The 20028-nt window shown below is 43.4% G+C and overlaps 1 protein-coding gene across 2 annotated transcripts in view; it reads right to left on the minus strand.

Moving 5' to 3' along the window:
- Window positions 1-20028, minus strand: part of BCAS1 (brain enriched myelin associated protein 1) — a 96503-nt gene that overhangs the window by 30280 nt on the left and 46195 nt on the right. For both annotated transcript variants that reach the window (XM_065892447.1, XM_065892448.1), the window contains exons 4-6: window positions 16244-16390; window positions 15170-15214; window positions 5970-6146 (exon numbers count right to left, since the gene is read on the minus strand). In XM_065892447.1, the coding sequence (XP_065748519.1) occupies window positions 5970-6146; window positions 15170-15214; window positions 16244-16390 (369 nt within the window). The remainder of the gene's footprint in view (window positions 1-5969; window positions 6147-15169; window positions 15215-16243; window positions 16391-20028) is intronic.

Genomic DNA, 20028 nt, shown 5'->3' on the forward strand with positions numbered 1-20028 from the left:
TACAAATAAAAACTCTGAATAAACAGGCCTGAGGCCAGATTCCAGAGGCCGTCCCAAAGACAGCTTCTTGCATGTGGTTTTGATCCTCTAATAAATATCCTTTGTTGGCTTGCATCTACCCATCTTGTGAACATGCCTTAGATGCGACACTACAGAACTGAAGAAAAACAGTAATACTATCAAAGATAATAATAATGACAACAACCCATATTATTGAGCTCTGCGTTAGGCAGCAGGTTCATTTTTTTACGTTAGTATTCCATGTCGGTCTTCAAAATGGAAGCAGATCTCCCCTAATTTCTAGGCCTCTGCTCCAATACCTATTAAATTTTGCTCTTATTCTAAAACAATACCTCCCTCTGAAGTTTGAGGATGTGTCTCTAATTCTCCTTCAAAGCTGACATCCTGGATCTCACATTTAATGTGTATCTGTAACCAGGATGGTTTCCAAGTTCAATACACAACTACAGACAAAGACATCGGACAACTTCTTCCTTTTCTCCTCATCTTTTCCACACAGCAAAAAGCCTATGAGCTGAGGACCCAGCAGAACCAGATTCCAATTCATCATTTCCACTGCCAGCGAGTACGCTGTGATGGATGATCTCTAAGGAGGAGGAGAGAAGACTAACTCTTCCACACTGGGAATATGTTCGGGAAAGGAATTTCAGAGACAGGAAGGAAAATCGGACGGCACAGCAACTCACTTCAAAGTGAATGAGAGAGAATGATTGTGAAGTGCAAGGTCGATTTCTGCAGACCAGAGGCATTTACTAGGTTCTCAAGCCCTTCAGCCAGAGGAGCATGATAAGGTGTGGGGCTGGTCAGGAAACACACAGAGCGTGGGATTCTCATTCGAATCTCAAAACCAGGAACACTTCAATCTTTTTCAATAAACTGGACATCTGGCTGTTATCTGGCGAGTCTAAAAATTGTCCAATCTCATTAACAACAACAACAACAATCCAGTTTGAAATCTAAAGGATCTTGTCTGGACATTTATATTGCCAAGAATAAGGATCTAAATAGCATATGTACTTATCATATAAACGTGATTAACAAGAGCTCCTCTCCTTTAAACAGCGCATTTCAATTCTTAAAGGAGTTTCTTTAAAATGCTGTCACATGGTAGCACTTAAGCCAGAAGACACCCTGTTGCTACCAAGTCTCCCAGAAGCACCATTTGGATCACGTGACGGCTGTTCTGATTTCACGGTGGACCTAAGACTTTTTCTATCAAGGCTGGATACTTCATCCCATCTTTCAAGTGCTTCCATAATTGTCCAGCCCTGTGCTGGGCTTTCTAAACCAGGATCCCCATGGATTCTGGGATCACACACAAAATTGTGTATTTGAAACAAATAACCCAGATGAGTCAAAGGAATTTTTAAGTTTTCTTAGTCTATTTTGACCTACACTGACTGCTCCCTTGTCTAAACAGCCGTAGCGTTTTTAACCTGTATTCCACGGATTAACACTGGATTCCACACTTGACTGTTTTGTAATGGAGCTTTCACTCACTGAATGCCACTCACTTTGCATTCATTTTCCAACTCAGTTCTCCCCAAAATCATGAAAGGTAGGTACCACCTCCTACTTTCAGAGCTGAGGAAAGTGAGGCTTGGAGGGTTTAAGTCTCTGCTCACATTCAGACAGCCAGGAACCCTCAGAGCCGAGATTTGACTATGTGTCTCTTTGGCTTCAAAACTCACATTATTTTTCTATTCATCATTTGTCTCTCCCAAAGGAAAGCAGGAAAAAGGCTGTTTCGAAGATGCTCCAAATGTATCATTTATTAATTGTGTGCAGGCACATACACATACACACGCACGCGTGCATGCATGCGTGTATATCCTATTCCTCCAAATGGATTTCAGGGTTTTGATGGTAGCAAATATATCTTAGACTTGTTTTGTACCTCGGGTGCTATTGGCACTAGAAGCCCCACGTGGCTTTTCAGATCATAACCAGCGATGTCATACTTGAAGAAATGAGGGTAACACTGTTCACTGAGCACTTAGTATGTCTCAGATGCTCTCCATGTAAATGACTGGATTCTCATAACAACACTGTGAGATAAACACAGTGCCTATTTTACAGATAAGAAAATAAAGGCTCTGAGTGGTCAAGTAATTTGCCCAAGGTGACATAGTCCCGCCTTTCTGATTCTGACTGTTACGCAAACTCGCCATCCCCAAGATTTTTTAAGATAATCTACTCCAATCTTTTTACTCAACAGAGGAGGAAAAAGAAACCCAAACAGAGTAAATAACTTTTGTGAGGTCACAGAGCAAATGGTATTCCAGTTAACCCTGAACAATCAAGGGCGCAGTTAGGCCATATAACTGGATTTAAACATTTTCTGGCAAGCACAACATAATTTGAAATTAATTTTCTCAAAGGTTATTTTTTTTTTGTTTATAATAAGAACTACTTTGGCAATCAAGACTATAAATCAAAATAATGCATAGTTTCATACTGACAGCCTGTTAGGGGAAAAATTCATTTCTGATGTTCATAATTGCAAACTTCAAAATGTGTTTGTTTAAAAGCTTTTCAATTAAAAGAGAAGAAAGCGAGCTTAGGGTTAGTTAGTGGAAATATCAGCATTTTTCTGGTGTTTCCCCTTGTTTGTTTTTCAAAATTTTTACAAGAATGGTTTTATAGCCAAAGCTTATTCTAATTTAAAGAAAAGAAAATGAAGACTTTCATTTTGTTTCCTACTAGAAATAAGTTCCTTCATGAGAATGTAAGCTACCAGAGGGCAGCAATCTGCTCACTGATATTTTTTCAATGCCTAAAACGTAGCACACACACACCCCCCAAAAAAAATTAGCACAAAGAAAGTGATTAAAACCACTGCTGAATGAGTGACTCTCCCCTTTTTCACTTCCATATAATCTATTCTTTCAGATTGGGTGAAAGAAGGAAAGACAATCTTGACAACCAAACAGGAGACTTGGTTTTTAGTTTCTCTTAACCTCACTGTTTTTATGATCTACTAAAGAAATAAAAGTCAGATAATGGTGAAAAAACAGTGAGACTGAAATAAATGAATAGATGAATGCCCAGTGGTCCTGACTTTTATTTTCAATGGAAAGAGCCGGAATTTCAAAGAGGAACCAACGCATCCCTTATAGATGCCAAAGATAAGGAAAGATAAAGCATGTGAAGTTTAGAAGCCTCCCCAGACTGGATGGCACAGAAAGATGCAGAAGTGGACATGTTAGTGTCCCAACCCTCTGAGCATAAATGACGGAAGGAGGACGGACCACTCATCAGACGTTGTTGTGTGAACCGTGGTGGTGGTGATGGTGGCGGGGAGGCGTTTACTGGCCTTTTTAAATTTAATCCTCACTCATTTCCATGGCATGGGTACTATTATCATTTGCATTTCACAAATGAGGAAACTGAGGCTCATGGAGGTGGATTGGGACTCAGAGTGGAATCTGTCTGACTCTAAGCTTTTAACCCTGCATCAGTGTTCCTCCAACTTCAGTCGTTTGCTGACCTCCAGTACAGTTCTGCCACGCTGTATGCACAATCTCACCATCTGTGGCAGCCGTGGCCGTGTGCTGGTCAGATTTCCCTGCAAGAAAGGCAGGCTTCGATTGTCACGCCTTCAGCATCCGCTACCTCTGAGATCTCCTCGCTGCTCCCCGGAAACGAATGGGCTGGTCCTGCCCAATGCAGAGGGTGCTGGGCTGGTCCTGCCCAATGCTGCCCAATGCAGGACTCCCCCCGGGGCACGCTCTGCTCTGGGGGATACCTCCCGCCCGGCTCAGCACCACCGCCACCCTGAGGTCTTTCCAACCCTCTCCTCCTTCCCTCTCTCCCTGCACAGAGGTGTCAGCCCCTCGCTGTGGTCTGCAGCCTCTCACCACCCACTCCTGCCCCCTTCCCTTTAGCCTCCACAGTCAGTTTCCTCTGATACATCTCCTGCACATCAATTCTGTCTTAGTGTCCGCTTCCTGGAGGACCCCGATTTACCGTTATTTACTTATTATCCGTACCATTAATTACATAACACTTTCCTTTTAACTGCGTTACCTTTTTAAACTAAATCTATATAGTCTCACCTTGACCATAATATATGTTAAATCTTGACTTTAATGTGCTAGTTTTATTATTCCTAATACACTTTGGATATACGTATATATGGCTATTTAAGTAAAAATATTTGAATATGAGTCACTTAAGTCTCCCCCTTGCCACCAATATATGGATGTAACTTTCTTGGAAATTTTTCCCTTCATTATATTGCTGATAAAATATTTTTGTAAAAAAAGACTGGTGAAGAAGGAGCATTAGAACAGAATGTCAAGTGACATCATCCCAAGTTTTCAGTAAGTATTAAGAGTCTGTGTTCTGAGCAGAACTTAGAAGGGAGATTTCTGTACAACAGAAAACAAACAGGAGAACATTTCAGAAATCCAGCTGGATTCTGGACAAGAGCATAAACTAACAGCACAGCGGCATCTGTATTTATCACCTTCCTTGCATTGCGTGCCAAGTGGCATGGATGTTTTGTTGAAACGGCTAAGTTAGATTTTTCCAGCTCTATCTTACACCTGCCCCCACCACCTCTCCCTGCCCCATCCCTGACTTCTCGCTCATCTTTTGGCCACATTTAAAACAGGCAAGAGTTCTGCACCTGTCTGGCAGCTGAGGTTTGCTCAGCAATGAGGATCAGGGAATAGCTCTCAGAATTGCTCAGCCCCACCCACCTCATTTCCTTACTCGGCACCTTAATTCTCAAGGGAAAAGAATTCAGACAGCGGTTTGAATTTTCCTCTCACAGAGCACCTTGTGGGCTTGCCCTGGTGGTGAACTGGTTGACAACCAAGGAGATGGAGACCTTGGGGCTGCTGATGGCTGCTTCCATCTGGCTGGGGTAGGAGGGGCAGAGAGCCCAGAGGCGGTTCATCTCGCCAGGCTGGGAGAGCTCAGAGAAAGCCAGGAGGAAACCAGAGTAACCTACATTTTATTAGTTTCGTTTGTTTGTTCTGGAACTAAAAATGTATTCACAAGTCTTAAATCTAAGGAAGACTGAAGATACAAGAATGGCCAAAGATGTACCGTGAGCAAAACAACACTGATGTTAAATAAATATACTAACAGCCCCAAGCTGTTAAGGGGACAAAGAGAAACATTGTGCTGTGATGAAAGGAACAATCTACCCAACGATCCCATTTTTAGGAAATGGGCAAAACTTATGAATAAACAATTCACAGAAAAACATTAATGGTTCTTAATGCAGATAAAAAAAGGCAACCAGGGCTTCCCTGGTGGTGCAGTGGTTGAGAGTCCGCCTGCCGATGCAGGGGACACGGGTTCGTGCCCCGGTCCGGGAGGATCCCACATGCTGCTGAGCGGCTGGCTGGGCCCGTGAGCCATGGCCACTGAGCCTGCGTGTCCGGAGCCTGTGCTCCGCAATGGGAGAGGCCACAACAGTGAGAGGCCCGTGTACCGCAAAAAAAAAAAAAAAAAGGCACCCTACCTCATTCACAAACTATACATAATTAAAAATTACACTTGAGTACCATTTTTCACTCTGTAATATTGGCGAGTATTAAGAAGTTTGATAAAACGCTGTTGTCAAGGGTGTAGGATAATGTGCTCTCTTATACTGCTGATGGGGGCATAACCTTTATGTAACCCACCATTTTAGAAAGAAAATGAAATCACGAAATACCATAACCCTCTGTCATGAACCGGATTAATTCCAAGAATGAAAAATTCGACTTGTTCACTTCCTTTTCTTCCCCACAAAACACGTGCTTCTAACGCTATAGGTGTTTCATTTTTCCCGGGGGTGAGCTACAAGTCTTCAACTAGATGGCAAGATGAGTCATTCTGGAGAACAAGAAACTCCATGCATTGCTGAATACATCCGTTGGCCCAATAGAAACCATATCTCAAGTCATCCTGGCCCCAAGGACTCTCCAAATCTTGAAACTAGGACTTACCTTTTTCCAGAACAGTTTGCCCAGAGGCAGAGAGGTGGGGCCCCCCTTTTCCTTGGCACCTTCCTTTGCTGTTTCAGTGGATGTAGAATTCTTGGCAGCCCCTTGGGGCTCCTGGGGTGTAACATTGCCTTTGTCTGACTTGAGGTCGGCTGAAGTGGCGGGTGACTTTTCGGCACCCTATAAGAGTTCAAAAAAATTAAAATGATCTCAGGATTTCAAAAGCAAAAGATCTCTTTTTTACAAATATGGACTGGGGTTATGCAAGTTAAGTGTCTTCTTCATAATTTTCTGTATTTTCCAAATATTCTACATGGATGTGGATTTGTGTTAAAATCTTGGAAAAAGATCAAGATATATTCCTTTTGCAGAAAAAAATATATATAGAACCATTATGTAACATGTTTATGTAAGTAACGCATTAGGACTCAAAGTGATTGGAAGAGGCACTGGGCTGTTAGAATGTTAGGTCGTGTTGAGGACCCTGGTCTTCTTTCGACCATGGTCATGGCAGTAAAAATATGCACCTCCAATACACACGTATTTGTTTACATGATAAAGATGTATTGTTTTACTAATCCAAATTTGAAATGAAAGATGGGTTCCAATAAATATACTTCAAAAGAGAAGTGCTGAAGTTTTCCTCTCACACTCTGCTTTAGAGATTACTATAGTGATCTATAGTCTACAAAGTTTAGTCTATAAAGATCTATAGATCTATAGTCTATAGAGTTTGTGTAAGGAACTCAGGTAAGGAAGAGGTTTGAGTTTGAACAGCATCCACAACACTCATTTCTTCACTTTTAGATGCAGCCTCCACATCTAAATTAGATGTAACTGGATGGATTGTAATTGATATAAAACTCCAAATGCTATTCACTCAGTCCCTATTCTCTTTCTCTCCCCCACCTTCTCTCCACGCCACCGCCCCCCATCTCTCCCCACTCCGAGCGGCCAGGCTGAAGTCCACTTCCGGGACATCTGATCTCTTCAGTGACTGGGCTGTTACTTCCATGCTCTGCCACCTCCTGACTCACGGGACAAAGGAAGAGTTAGGAGAATTACAGTCTCCATTTACCTGGACATGAGTGAACATTGCATTAAAATTTTTAACACTGGGCTCACCTGACCTAACCTCGCCATCTTAAGCAGCTTCATTTTAATGATCGTTGGTCCAGGGACTTGTGACACAACCCTTTAAATTCCCAGGGGGGTCGGATCTTTGACTACATTTTCTGAATAAAAGAAAAAAAAATCTGGCAGTAAAAACAGGATGTGGAAAAATTCAGGACGTTTCAGAGTATTTTTGACGTTGGAAAGAGTCTTAGAGACCACCTAATCGAATGCCCGAATTTTCATGGATGGGGAAATTGAGGTCTACGATCTGCCCTACACTAACCAGGGCCACAGTCTGGTCTCAGATCCAGACTTCCGGCTCCTATCTGGCGCTCCTTCCACACTGCACGTTGCCCCTCCAAAGGGAGTTCACAAATAATGTGAACTTTACTATCTGATGTAAGACAGTATCTTCTGTGCTGACTTTTTTGATACTAAGAGGGAGCCATTTATTGAACAGATTCTATGTTCGAATCAGGAGCTACAGGGCCAATGTATAGAAATGACTTTTGTGATAGGTGATCCTGGAATAATCCCAGTTCCATTTAAAAATGTACAAAACCACATAATGCTAGGGTTTAAAATAACCCCTGCCTTGTATCAACAGTGCAATCAAAATGGCTGAGCTCAGACGGTTCTGCATTTATGCATGTTCCAAATGGTCTCGGACACCTGGTGCTGTTTTAGCTCTAAATGGTAATTAAATTAACAAGCACTGGTTGAAGGGGAAGTGCCCTCCACCAACTAGCTTGCTTGCTTTTCCAGAAAACAGGAGGAAAGTATTATGATTTATTCATTTACTCATAAAAAATGCATCGACTGCCTTCTATGACCTGCGATGGGTACTGAGTGCTGGGGTTACATGGCCTCATAGAGAGAGAGAGAGAGAGAGACACCAAACAAATAATTCCACAAATGTATGTAAAATTTCAACTATGATAAGTGTTGTGGGGTGGAGAGAAGGATTTGGTGCTAAAAAAAAAAAAAAAAGGCTAAACTAGGGAATTAGATCCATCATGGCAATCAGGAAGGCTTGATAGAGAAAGGGATGCTGTGCCACGACCTGAAGGGTGACTAGAAATTAGCTGCGGGAGGGAGGAGAAGCACACCAGACACAGCGAACAGCGTGCTCTCAGCGCCCTCGAAAAGCATCAGAGAGCCGTGATGGAAGCAGGAAGGAAAGGAGTGGCCACGCGTGGTCCCCAACATCAACTCCCCTTCTGCTTCCTTGGGAAAATCCCCACTTGCTCAAGGGGTCCATGTTAGGCCAAGAATCTGGGGGCGGGGTGAGGCTGACCTCACTTCTATCTCTAAGAAAGGGTTCTTGTTGGCTTAAGTAAACCATCCATTCTGCTCATGTCATTACAGTAGATGCTCCATTGCTCCACACTGCTTTGCTTTAACTTCTGCTGCTTTGCTTTCTATACTTAGAGATGCCGCGTCACCGAACCAGCTCCTGGATACCCCTTCGTATGTGCTCAGCCTACTCAGCCAAAGCCACATGGGGGTTACCGAAAAAAGCTAGTTCTGGAGTTCTAGAATTCTAGACAGGACAGGTCTAGTTTGCTTAGCCCATCACACGCCTCTTGTTTGGCTGGTTTTACCCTTTCCTTTTGTTCCCCTCAGCCTCCTTTCTCTCTCAGCCTCTTGAAGAGGGACTAGGGTCCAAGGAGACTAGGCACAGAGATGGCCAACTTTTAACTCTGATTTAATAGTAACAATAAAAGGTACCAGTGCCAGGCACTGTTTTAAGCAATTGGATGTTCTAACAACAGTCCTATGAGGAAGGAATTAATTGTTATGTCCATGTTATTGTTAGGGAAATTTTGGTCCCAGGTGGTTAAATAACTTGCCTGTGATTGCACTTATAAGGCGACAGAGTTGGCGTCTGAATCCAGGGAGTCTGATACCCAAACCCAGACTCTGAATAGCTACTCTGTCTACACTGCTTCCAACAGACCAAGGTCTCCCCACTCCATGTGCTGTTGTGCCCATCAGGGGATGGAACCGTCTACGCCATATGCATTCTCAGCCACGGCAATCTTAACTCCACGTGGGGGAAAGTTGGGGGGTGAGATTGCCCTTGTTCTTGGGGCGGTGCGTTATGGGCAATTTTTAGATGTTTATATTGCCTATGGCCCTACTAAGGGCCACGGTACATCAACAGATAAACAGTGTAGCTGTTGTACTAAAATTCCATGGGGAGAAGGGCAATTAGGGAGAAAATATCTAAAGAAGCTTCATGGTGGGGGGGGGTGATAATGGGAAAAAGGTTGAGGAACACATCTATACTGATCAGTTTTGTTGGGAAATGGCCAATTCTCTTTGCCCTGGGAAGATACCCTGAGATCTTCGAAAAACATGACAAGGACATGACTCCATCATATGTATAGTAATAAAATATAACGAATATATCTGTGTTAACTGTTGAGTATGCATTTCTCTGGCCAGAGTATGAGTTCTGTGAAGGTAAGAGCTGTTATGTCTTAGTCACCATTACACTCCTACCACCCATCAGACCCAGTGTCTGGCTCAAAACAGGCATTAAATAAATAACAAATTAATTTTACGAGAGGGGCCACAGAGAGCTACCCACATAGCACCCTGCCATGTCATCTTTCCGTCCACCCACCCCCTCCTTACAGGGCTGTGGAGTCACACACACCCATTAGTCATCCTCTCCCTGCCTACTCATCTCCTCGCTTCCCAGAGAAGTGCCCCAAATGGTGTTCTGCCAGCATCAACTGAATTCATACTCTTTGGCTCCATTACGGAGGAGACTACGAAAATTCTATCCATGTTTTTTGGAGACAATCCCCTGGGTAGGGTTGCCAGATTTAGCAAATAACAGTGAGACTATAGGATGTCCTGTTAAATCTGAATTTCAGATCAACAAAGAATAAGTTTTTTGCCTAAGGACGTCCCCAATATTGCCTGGGACATACTTAGATTTATACTTAAAAATTATTTGCTGTGTATCTGAAATTTGAATTTAACTGGGTACTTGTTATTTATCTGGCAACCCTACCCATGAAATTCTAATGTATTAGATTTGGAGATTGCATATCAGATGACCTTACCTTCTTCCACAAGAAGTTTTCATCATTTTCACATTTGAGTGTGGGAGAGGGGACGTGTTAGTAAGATGGAAACATTGTACCAAGAGCCAAAAAACAATGAATGTGTGGCATAAGCTTGTGAACCCTATGAGGTAGCTGCTAATATTTTAGCTGCCTTATGGAGAAGGTGGGCATTGAGCAAACCTGAGTGGGGAGGGGAACATTTCTGGGCGTGGCAAAGACATTCTAAAACAATGTCCTGCTTTGTGTACATGTCATGTCCAACGTTTGCAGGTCGTGTGAAAAGGTTTTATTCTGAGGAACCGCATATGATTAAGCCAAGAAAAAAAATTCAGATTCAGCAAAGAAACGCTGAGCCCCTTATTATTTATAATAATAAACGTGTTTCGTTGATTAATGTCAGCCTTTCCTCCTCTTTGAAACTAAGCAAATTCTTTTTATAGGAAGGAAAATTGACATACAAAGAAATGAAACGAGGAGGTAACCAGAATTGGTAACCACTGTATTATTTTTTTTAAGAGCAAAACTAGAAGATACCGTTTTATCCTTGAATTTGCTTGGATATCTTTTTTCTGTCTTAGGTCACACTGAAATCAAGGAGGATGAGTATCACACCTCCCATAATCACGCAACAAGGTTCACTGATGGACTCTGGCTGGTCAATTTTAATGGCCCTGTTTTCCTATCTTTTTGGACGACAGAACAACCAATTGAGGAAAAGAAAAGCACTGTCCTAGGCATGAAGGTAAAAGCCAATGAGATCTACCACACTGCTGTATAAATGAGAATTAAGAACATCTGGGAATTGTCCCCTTACTTTACTTTGACGTAAAAAAATAGACCGAATGTAACTCAAGGCAAAACCTTAGTCTGTGTTACAGTATCCCAGAAAGGGTCGTTTCTTCTCCATCGTCCCAGTGGTTTTAGAATCCTCTCCTACCCCAAAAGTCAACTCAGTTGGCAGGATGTGAAGCCAACGATTCGGGGAAGCCCCAGGAATACTGAACTTGGGTGGTCCACTTGTGGGAGGGGAGAGATTCTGGAGGCACGAAATGAATGTCCTGATGAAATGCAGATCTGTGGGGGTCGGGGGAGGGGGAGTCATAGCGTCTTAAACTTTCAAGGCCCCCTACTCACCGAAGCACCCGTGGGAATTCAGCTAGGTTCCTTTGTACCAGATCCATGACACATTTCACTAGCAGTTACCAAATTGTCGCCCACATACAGTGGTACCACTTTTTAACGTTCCCTCCCCCATTGCAGTGTCTCTCATCCACCCCCTTGTCTCGTTACAGGACAAAATATCCCTGTATGGAAATCGAAGGGTGGCTTCATAACATAGTCTGTTTATGCAAATATAGATTCCGCTGGGAGAGCTTTCTATGGAGCTTTTATCTGCATACACAATCCTGGGACTATTACATCCAGCTGGGGAAGTTTTTCAAATAAGTTCGTTCAATTTAGTGGAGAATGGTGGATATTTTAAACAAATTTACAAGCATGCTGGCCCAAGTCAGGGATCCTTTTAACTGGTGGTTTCAGACAAATACTGGCATTTTCGTAGACATTAGAAGAGTGAAATCTCCGAAACTCACTTCCCTGTTGTCTTTACTTCCCAAGAACGTGGAGACAGAACTTGCTCTGCCTTCATTCATTGTTTTGTTCTGCCTGGGCTTCCATTTGGGCTCAGTATAAGTTTAGTTAATACAGGGAAGAGATGGAACGGACCACAGGAAGATAGAATTGTTATCTTGAGGTTAGAAGAGCATTTCCCAAAGTATAGCAAGCATACCATTGGTGGGATCAGAGATGGCCTCAGATTGTGCTATGATATTAAATAATATTAAAATCGTGAAAATACTTTTCCTTTTTCAATTCTCATCTTTCTAAGACCATTGGGGGAAAATCTCAGTCTGGTGCCGGTAGAGAAATCTTTAACGTTTCCCTACTGCTGGCTAATTGCCTTTTCATAAAGCTAGAAATGGCAATAGATTCAGAGCTTAACACAAGCGAGACAGCTAGAATGTAATCTCTTTTTTTATTGCCCATATAATGGTACATTCCTCTTATGAAAAATGATCTGCTTTTCCAAGTGTGATGTAATACAAAGTTTCTTTTACAGATATCTTTAAATAGGAAGTGAGTCAATTTCAATATAAAAATATCAAGTAAATAGTGGTACATCTGCCAAAAACAATGAAGGTGGTATGCAAACATTCAACATTTGGGAAACACTAGGTTAGAAGAATAATCTCAGAACCCTGGTCCACACTAGGAAAGTAGTCTGAGATGTTTACAATTATGGGGACTTAAAACCTCTGAAATTTGATTCACATAGTACTTAATTCCCCTCTAATGATTTCTACCACCCAAGGCTCTGTCTTCACTGAAGTGGAGCAGGCTGGATACAGGATGGGCACATGTGTCATGTGGTGAAGACCAGGGTTCTTATTTTTCCTCCTATTTTAACAAGATACAGACCTTACGCCTAAAGAATTTTCTAAAGGCGAGTCCTAGCCTGGGGCTATGCAGGTGCTTTTCCTTGGTGCCTTTAGCCTGGATCTCGGATGTCTTCTGCCCAGCTTGTCCATCACAGACACTTTCTGCTTTAGATGCCTTTTGGGCAACAGCAGTCACAGCTTAGAACTTTGTTTTTAAACAGAATGCATTTTTTTCCTGTTGTTTTTAAGCGCAGTAATCCACTTTGTCAATTAGCTGCCGGTATATCACCCCCGTCTCCCAATCACAAGACATCAAGTGAATGCTTATCTTTTTCAAACTCTCAAAGACGATTTGTTAAAGTGCAAATTCACAGTCTGTTTCAGGTACATGTTGATTTTCAACACAGCAACCTATTTAAATGACCCAGATTAATGCAGCTCCATTTGCTAAAGACAATGACAAGATATTTAAGCTTTGTGTACAGGACACGTAATATCCAGGTGAAAAAAATTAAAAAATAAAAATGATAATGCAGTCCCTACCCGATGATTTTAAATGCTATTGCCACGTGAAACAGAAGAAAAAAATACCTGCAATTTATTTTTGCATCTTGGAGTCAAGTACTGCCACTAAATGGCTTTCATTCTCAAACGGATCTCCTCTTTTGCGGTATTAGAAACTTCAGGGAAGCAGTATCACCCACAAAAATCTCAACTGACTTCTAGATGGGCAGATCTCCTGGGCAAAAGATGTTTCTAGAGTGAGTCAGTCCACTGAGCCAAAGTAAGGGGAAATTGGAACTAAAATAGCCCAGCTACAACCGTTCAGAATTGCTGACTCAAGTCACAAATGGCGGGGGATTTTGTGTGGGCAGCAGTGGATTGCCCAGGGCCAAATGAGAAGATGGACAAAAGTGTTGACATTTCAAAAGCATGAATCCAAGAGCTTCAGTAGAAAAGATGTCAAGAAGGCAAGTATGAGAACCAGGTTGGTAGAAAGAGGTCTGTTTGTGGGCATCACGGACAACCTACATTCACAAAACCCGCTTTTGAGATCCAGTTCCATCAGCACTGAGCGCACAGCTCTCTGGGCAGGGCCATGAGATTTTACCACTAGGTACTTTCAGCTGGGACCACATTCGGGGTGGGGGAAGAGCCTTGATGCCGTGAGCAGCTAAAGGGAGTGAGGGCATCAGGTCACTCAGGGAGCCACACAACACACCCACATACCCCACTGTTTATAGCCTATTGTGCTGACTCTGTGATTTCCAACAATGCAGGACACAGAACCCAAAGAGAAACATTTGGACCCAACCATTCATTGAACTTGACCCTAGCTGCCTTGTAGCAAATAAATAACCTTATGGGAAAATGCACGTAGATACCTCAGATATATCTTTTTTTCAATGGAAGAAGAAAATTCTAGAGGAACCAATCAGTACAATACACATGTGATCCTGATGTTCAGTCTGTCCTGCTGTGATTATGGAAACAGGGATCACCTACATTTGAACAGAGCTCCAGGGTTTACCAGGCACTGTCACACCTTCATTCAGTCCTGGGGTTGGGGAGGCAGAATTTTTATCGCCCCAGTTTTACAGATGCGGAAATTTGGGTTCAGACAGGTTAGGATCACACAGCTATCAAGTAGCAGGACTGCGGCTCGAACACAGGTCTTCTGAGACAAATTCTAGGATCCTTTTCACAACTTAGCCCCTTCAAATACGGGGAGCAGATATACTGGGTTGGCCAAGCCATTTGTCTGGTCCCAGTGCCTTTCAAAGCACTTTCAGTTATCAAAAGGAGGACACAAGACATTTATCTGTCACCAAGTTAAATTTCCTTCATGATTCCCGTGAAATTTAAACCACGTGGTCTACGAAAGGAAATCGGTTCTCTCAAGTGCAAAGGGAAAACACCTCTAGAAAGTAGTCATTCCAAACAAAATGTACTTTGAGGGGAACTGGCTGAATTTCTAGGATGACGGTGAAAAAGCACACACTCTCTAGGGCCTCCTAATCCCTCTACATGTTCCTTCATTTGGCAAGTGTCGACTGGTGACTATTTCATGCCACCAAGCAACTGCCATTGCAGTGGAGACTAATTTTTTTCAAATTACATGAAAAACAAAGCCAGACATATTTTTTAAAAACCAAAATCTAGCAGCTCACATCTGCTTTAAATTGAGTCTCATGATTTTTGCATTTCCAGTGGCTAACTTTTACCATATTCCCTGGGTCTCTCTACACACAACTTAAAGAGACTAAGATGATATATAATAATTAGTATTCTGTTCTTATTCTGTATAAGAAATTGGTTTTTATGACATTATTTAGCCAGAATTGGCACATATTTCAAGCTTCCCACCAAAATTTTCATTAAAATACCATTAACGTAAGTGGAACATTGTAAAGACAATCTAACAGCACTATTAAATTGCTAAATATGTATATATGTGTGTATGTATATCCCACGCACACAAAATTCAAAAAACAAAGACACATACATAAATTCAAATCCAATTCTACGCACAAACCCAAACCCAAACACACTTCAAATGACCTACCGTGTCTTCCAGATCTTTTTTTGTTTCAGCTTTGTTAGGCAAAACCTTAAAAGTTTGAGAAAAACCAAATGTTAAAAACCATAGCTCTGTAGGGTGTTTCTCTTTCTTTCTTTCTTTTTATTTTAGTTCCCCGACCAGGGACTGAACCTGGGCCCCGGCAGTGAAAGTGCCAAGTCCTAACCACTGCACCACCAGGGAATTCCCTATTTCATATTTTTATTTAGGGTGGTCCACTTCACTCTACAAGTAAGGAATGTCATGAGAAGTCCTTTTAATTTAGTAGAAACCCATGGACTTCTGGGCAATACCTATGTATACATAAGTTAACAAAATTAATATTTTATAATGAAATGCATCAGATCTTATACATTCACTAAGAGCTTGACCACATTCAAAACTGTCTCCTGGATGGCTACACACTTTCCAACAAGTCCACCACTAATCCAAACAAATGTACAAGCCTTTGGTGTTTGTGGCACATTCGGTTGACTTTTTCTGTTTTATCTTTTGAAGTTGGTCTTGGCCTTTGGGAATAGCCCAAACACTTGGATCTGTCTGTTTAATTATGCATTCACTCATTCAGCCCTTTTTTTGAGTGTCTGGCAGGAGCCAAGCTGCGGGGTCTGAAGAGTCAGACAGGGGCAAGCAATGCAAGATGTGGGTCCCTGCCTCCACCCAGTCAAATGGGAGCTTTAGGTGTAACAAGATAGAAAGTGATTTCTACAGTTTTATTTGCCATTTGAGTGGCAAAAATGCTTTGATAGGTCAGCAACTCAAGGAAGTATTTTCCAATTATTTTTATGATCAATGACCATAAGATATCCAACTGCGGTAGCGTTCTACTACCACATAGCTCATGTCGCATAGTTAATCTCACAGTTCGCAGCAACTAAAGACTCCTTCACTGAAAGCCAGTTCCCTTACGAAGCACATCTTGTCCCTGTTCTCCAATGTCCCAGCTGCATCAAGCCGTTTAGAGCAGTAACATTCAAGTATGCATCAATCTTAGATCTAACAAAACTTTTGAGCAATAAAATTGAGGAATAGAATAGAAAAGGAGATGAAACTGCTTACCAGAGTTTTAAGGAAGCTCATGATGGAATTATTATTCTCTGTCTGGGGGTCCTCCTTTGCAATCTCCAGTTCTTCAGGGACCCCGGGGACAGAGCAACTCACAGTTGGGATTTCCTGTCCTTCTTTTCCCGTGCTGTCAGCTATGTCCTAGGAACAAGACAGAGTTTTCATGGTTGCAACTTGTTGAATGTGGACTCTCAAAGTACTATTTTTGCTTCGCGCCCCTGTCCCCCTTACCCCCTAATTCCAGCCATACTTCTTCTGCCCACGGGGGTGTAGAACAATCAGGAGATTATGAGAGTCACTCTTCCTTCCCCGCCCCCTCTTTCTAACATAATCAGCATTTGCAGTTAGTTGGAGGGACATTGTTTGGAGCCAGAGGCTAACAAACACAGCAGTGCACGTTGCATCCCAAACAAAAACCCTTTTCTCCCAATTCTGCACAGAGGTTATGTATGATGCCAATATTTTGTGGTCTTCCAGTTTAATCATGGAAGATATCTCTATCTGATTTCCCACAATCCCCGCAGTGCTGAATTGTATCAACTGAAAAAAAAAGTACTGATGTTTTAAAATAATAATTCCGCTTTCAGGATCTGGGAGTTAACTGTGCGAAGGATGTGCTATTGGGACGGATTTTCCTCTCTAACTCACCCAGGAGGGTGGGATGCAGGCTGAATATCCTCCTTTTTTTCACGTTCACTCCCATGACCTTGGGCCAAGCCAGGTTACCTCAAACCCATTCATTCTTCAGGCTCGGGCTCAAGTTTACTTTCTCCACTGAAGTCTTTCTGGGCCACAGCACCCACGGAACCTACTCCCTTCTCTGAGTTTCTAGACCACCTTCTCCGGCACACTCATTTGGCACGTGGGTTACCCTAATGCCAAGGACTGGGCCAGAAGAAGCTGCATTAAAAACGGGGTTATTGGGCCTCCCTGGTGGCGCAGTGGTTGAGAGTCCGTCTGTCAATGCAGGGGACATGGGTTTGTGCCCCGGTCCGGGAAGATCCCACATGCCGCGGAGCGGATAGGCCCCGTGAGCCATGGCCACTGAGCCTGCGCGTCCGGAGCCTGTGCTCCGCAACAGGAGAGGCCACAACGGTGAGAGGCCCGCGTACCGCAAAAAACAACAACAACAACAACAACAACAACGGGGTTATTGTGGAACAGTGATAAAAATGCATAAACACACTTCAGTGAATATTTTAAAAAGTAATAACAATGCTTGTATCCCACAGGGTTTCCCTCAGCCCCAGCACTCCCTCTAAATGGAGCAGTGCTTCTTGTGAAATGCCTCTTAAAGAGCTGGAACTTCATAAAGTCCAACGCAGATAGAAGCCAGGGCCTTAACAAGCTTCTCGGCTTTTTCTAGTTAATTCCAGGCAAAACGTGTTTTACTTGTGAAGAGATGAACTTTTAAACAGGTTCTAAAATAACTTACTGTTCATATTAGAATAGAACTCTAACGAGTGGAACTTTTTATCATTCCTGTAGGTATAGTTCGGATCCAGGTTGTTCAGTAGGTTGACAAGGAGGATGGCTGAAAATTCTGTTTATAGCAGACGAGTGTGCTATACCTACAGGGGTGGTGAGTTTCCTTTAGGTGGTGCACACACATGCACACATACACGTGCACATACACGCACGAGGTTATTCTTTAAAAGCGCTTTTTGGAAAGATATTTCTTTGGTACAATGGATATTTTTGCTTGGATGAAGTTGAGTAGAAAAGTTTTAGATAAAATGTTAAATTAAAAATATTACATGGGCTTCCCCGGTGGCGCAGTGGTTGAGAGTCCGCTTGACGATGCAGGGGACACGGGTTCATGCCCCGGTCCGGGAAGATCCCACATGCCGCGGAGCAACTAAACCCATGCACCGCAAGTACTGAGCCTGCGCTCTAGAGCCCATGAGCCACAACTACTGAGCCTGTGTGCCACAACTACTGAAGCCCACACGCCTAGAGCCCGTGCTCCACAGCAAGAGAAGCCATCGCAATGAGAAGCCCATGCACCACGACGAAGAGCAGCCCCTGCTCACCGCAACTAGAGAAAGCCCGCGCACAGCAACGAAGACCCAATGTAGCCAAAAATAAATAAATGAATTAATTAATTTTAAAAATATTACACAAATCATTAAGCAGGTGTTTGGAACATGAGCCATTATGAAAGTGGTACCAGGACTAGATCTAATGGAGAGGTGCCCCACTAGGCCTGATGGAGCTATTGCCTAGGAAATAGTTATTTATTTCCAATCACTCATTTACTCACCTTCACTCAATAGCTTGCTGGGGGAATTCTGAGCATGTACAAACTGTATAGAGGCAAAATGATATTAGCACGGGCTCTGAGGCCAGCCCGCCCAGACTACTCTCTGTTCCATCCTTCACACCAGTGCGATCCTGGGCATGTTCCCGGACATCTGTGCCTGGGTTTGCTCATTTGTAAAAGGGGAATCAGCAGCACCTACCTCTCAGAGCGGTCGGGGCGTAAATGGGATAATCCATCGACAGGAGTTAGCGTGGTATGCAGCACCCAGCAAACATGCAGTGAATGCTGGCTATTGTTATCATTATCGTTGTTGTTACTGTCATAGTTTACGTTACTGAGTCTTGTTCTGAGCCCGGTGAGATGAACAAAAGTGAATCAGACACGTTCCTCTCTCGAGATGCTTACAGTCTCACAGTGGATAAAGGCCAGCAGAGGGGGATAAGTACTCGGATAAAAAGATAAAAGAATTCCACTAGCCCACTTAGCCCTGCACAGCGTTTTCAATCAGTATTAATGCCCAGATGCCACCCAGACCAATTCGATCAGAATGTCTGGAGGTGGGGCTCAGGCGTCAATATTTTTAGAGCCCCTGGGTGATTCCAGTGTGCACCAAGGTTGAGAACAGACGAAGTACAGGGACAAGAAAGGTGTGAAGATGACGCGGCGTCTGCCCTCGGCCCTGGAGCCTGAGCTACAGGTCGACGTGCAGAGGTGGGGGAAGGATGGCGTGCTGAGGAATTTCAGACAGAGGAAAAGGCGTGAAAAACATGTAGAAAAGGATGAGGTGGGGATGGGGGTAGGGAGGGTTTCGGGGTAGATTGTTCAGGTCAACTGAGATACAGATAAACGCAAGGTGGTTAGAGAAGACCACCATCAGTCACACTGAGCTTCCTCTCAATCTGCTGGGCGGCAGCTTATAAAGTAGGCGCTTTCTAGGTGGAAGGTTTCTGGGCTGGGGGTGGAGTATGGGGCAAAGAGCCCCCGTAGCAGAAGAAGCAGTCGAGGGGCTTCCCTGGTGGCGCAGTGGTTGAGAGTCCGCCCACCGATGCAGGGGACATAGGTTCGTGCCCCGGTCCGGGAAGATCCCACATGCCGCGGAGCGGCTGGGCCTGTGAGCCATGGCCGCTGAGCCTGCACGTCCGGAGCCTGTGCTCCACAACGGGAGAGGCCAAAGCAGTGAGAGGCCCGCGTACCGCAAAAAATAAAAGAAGAATCAGTCGAGAGTTCTGCTGGGGAACTTCGAGGTGGAGAAGGCCCCACCTATGACCCGGAGCCAGACCTCATTTGGGTGCCCAGGACGGAAAAGATACAGATGGTCAAGAAAGGGTAGTGACAGCAGGGGTCCAAAAGAAGAGAGCTCTGTTCCCTCAATCCCTCCACCCTGAACTCGCACAACTGAGGGAGGAGGAGAAGAAATAAGGAGCAAATTCTAATCCTTCCAGACCTCAAGGGCCTCAGCCCATGGTCACGTCAGAGTTTGATTTCAGAAAGAATTGGGGTGAAGGTTAAAATGGAT

This window comes from Phocoena phocoena, chromosome 15 (assembly GCF_963924675.1).
Source record: "Phocoena phocoena chromosome 15, mPhoPho1.1, whole genome shotgun sequence".
NCBI lineage: Eukaryota > Metazoa > Chordata > Mammalia > Artiodactyla > Phocoenidae > Phocoena > Phocoena phocoena.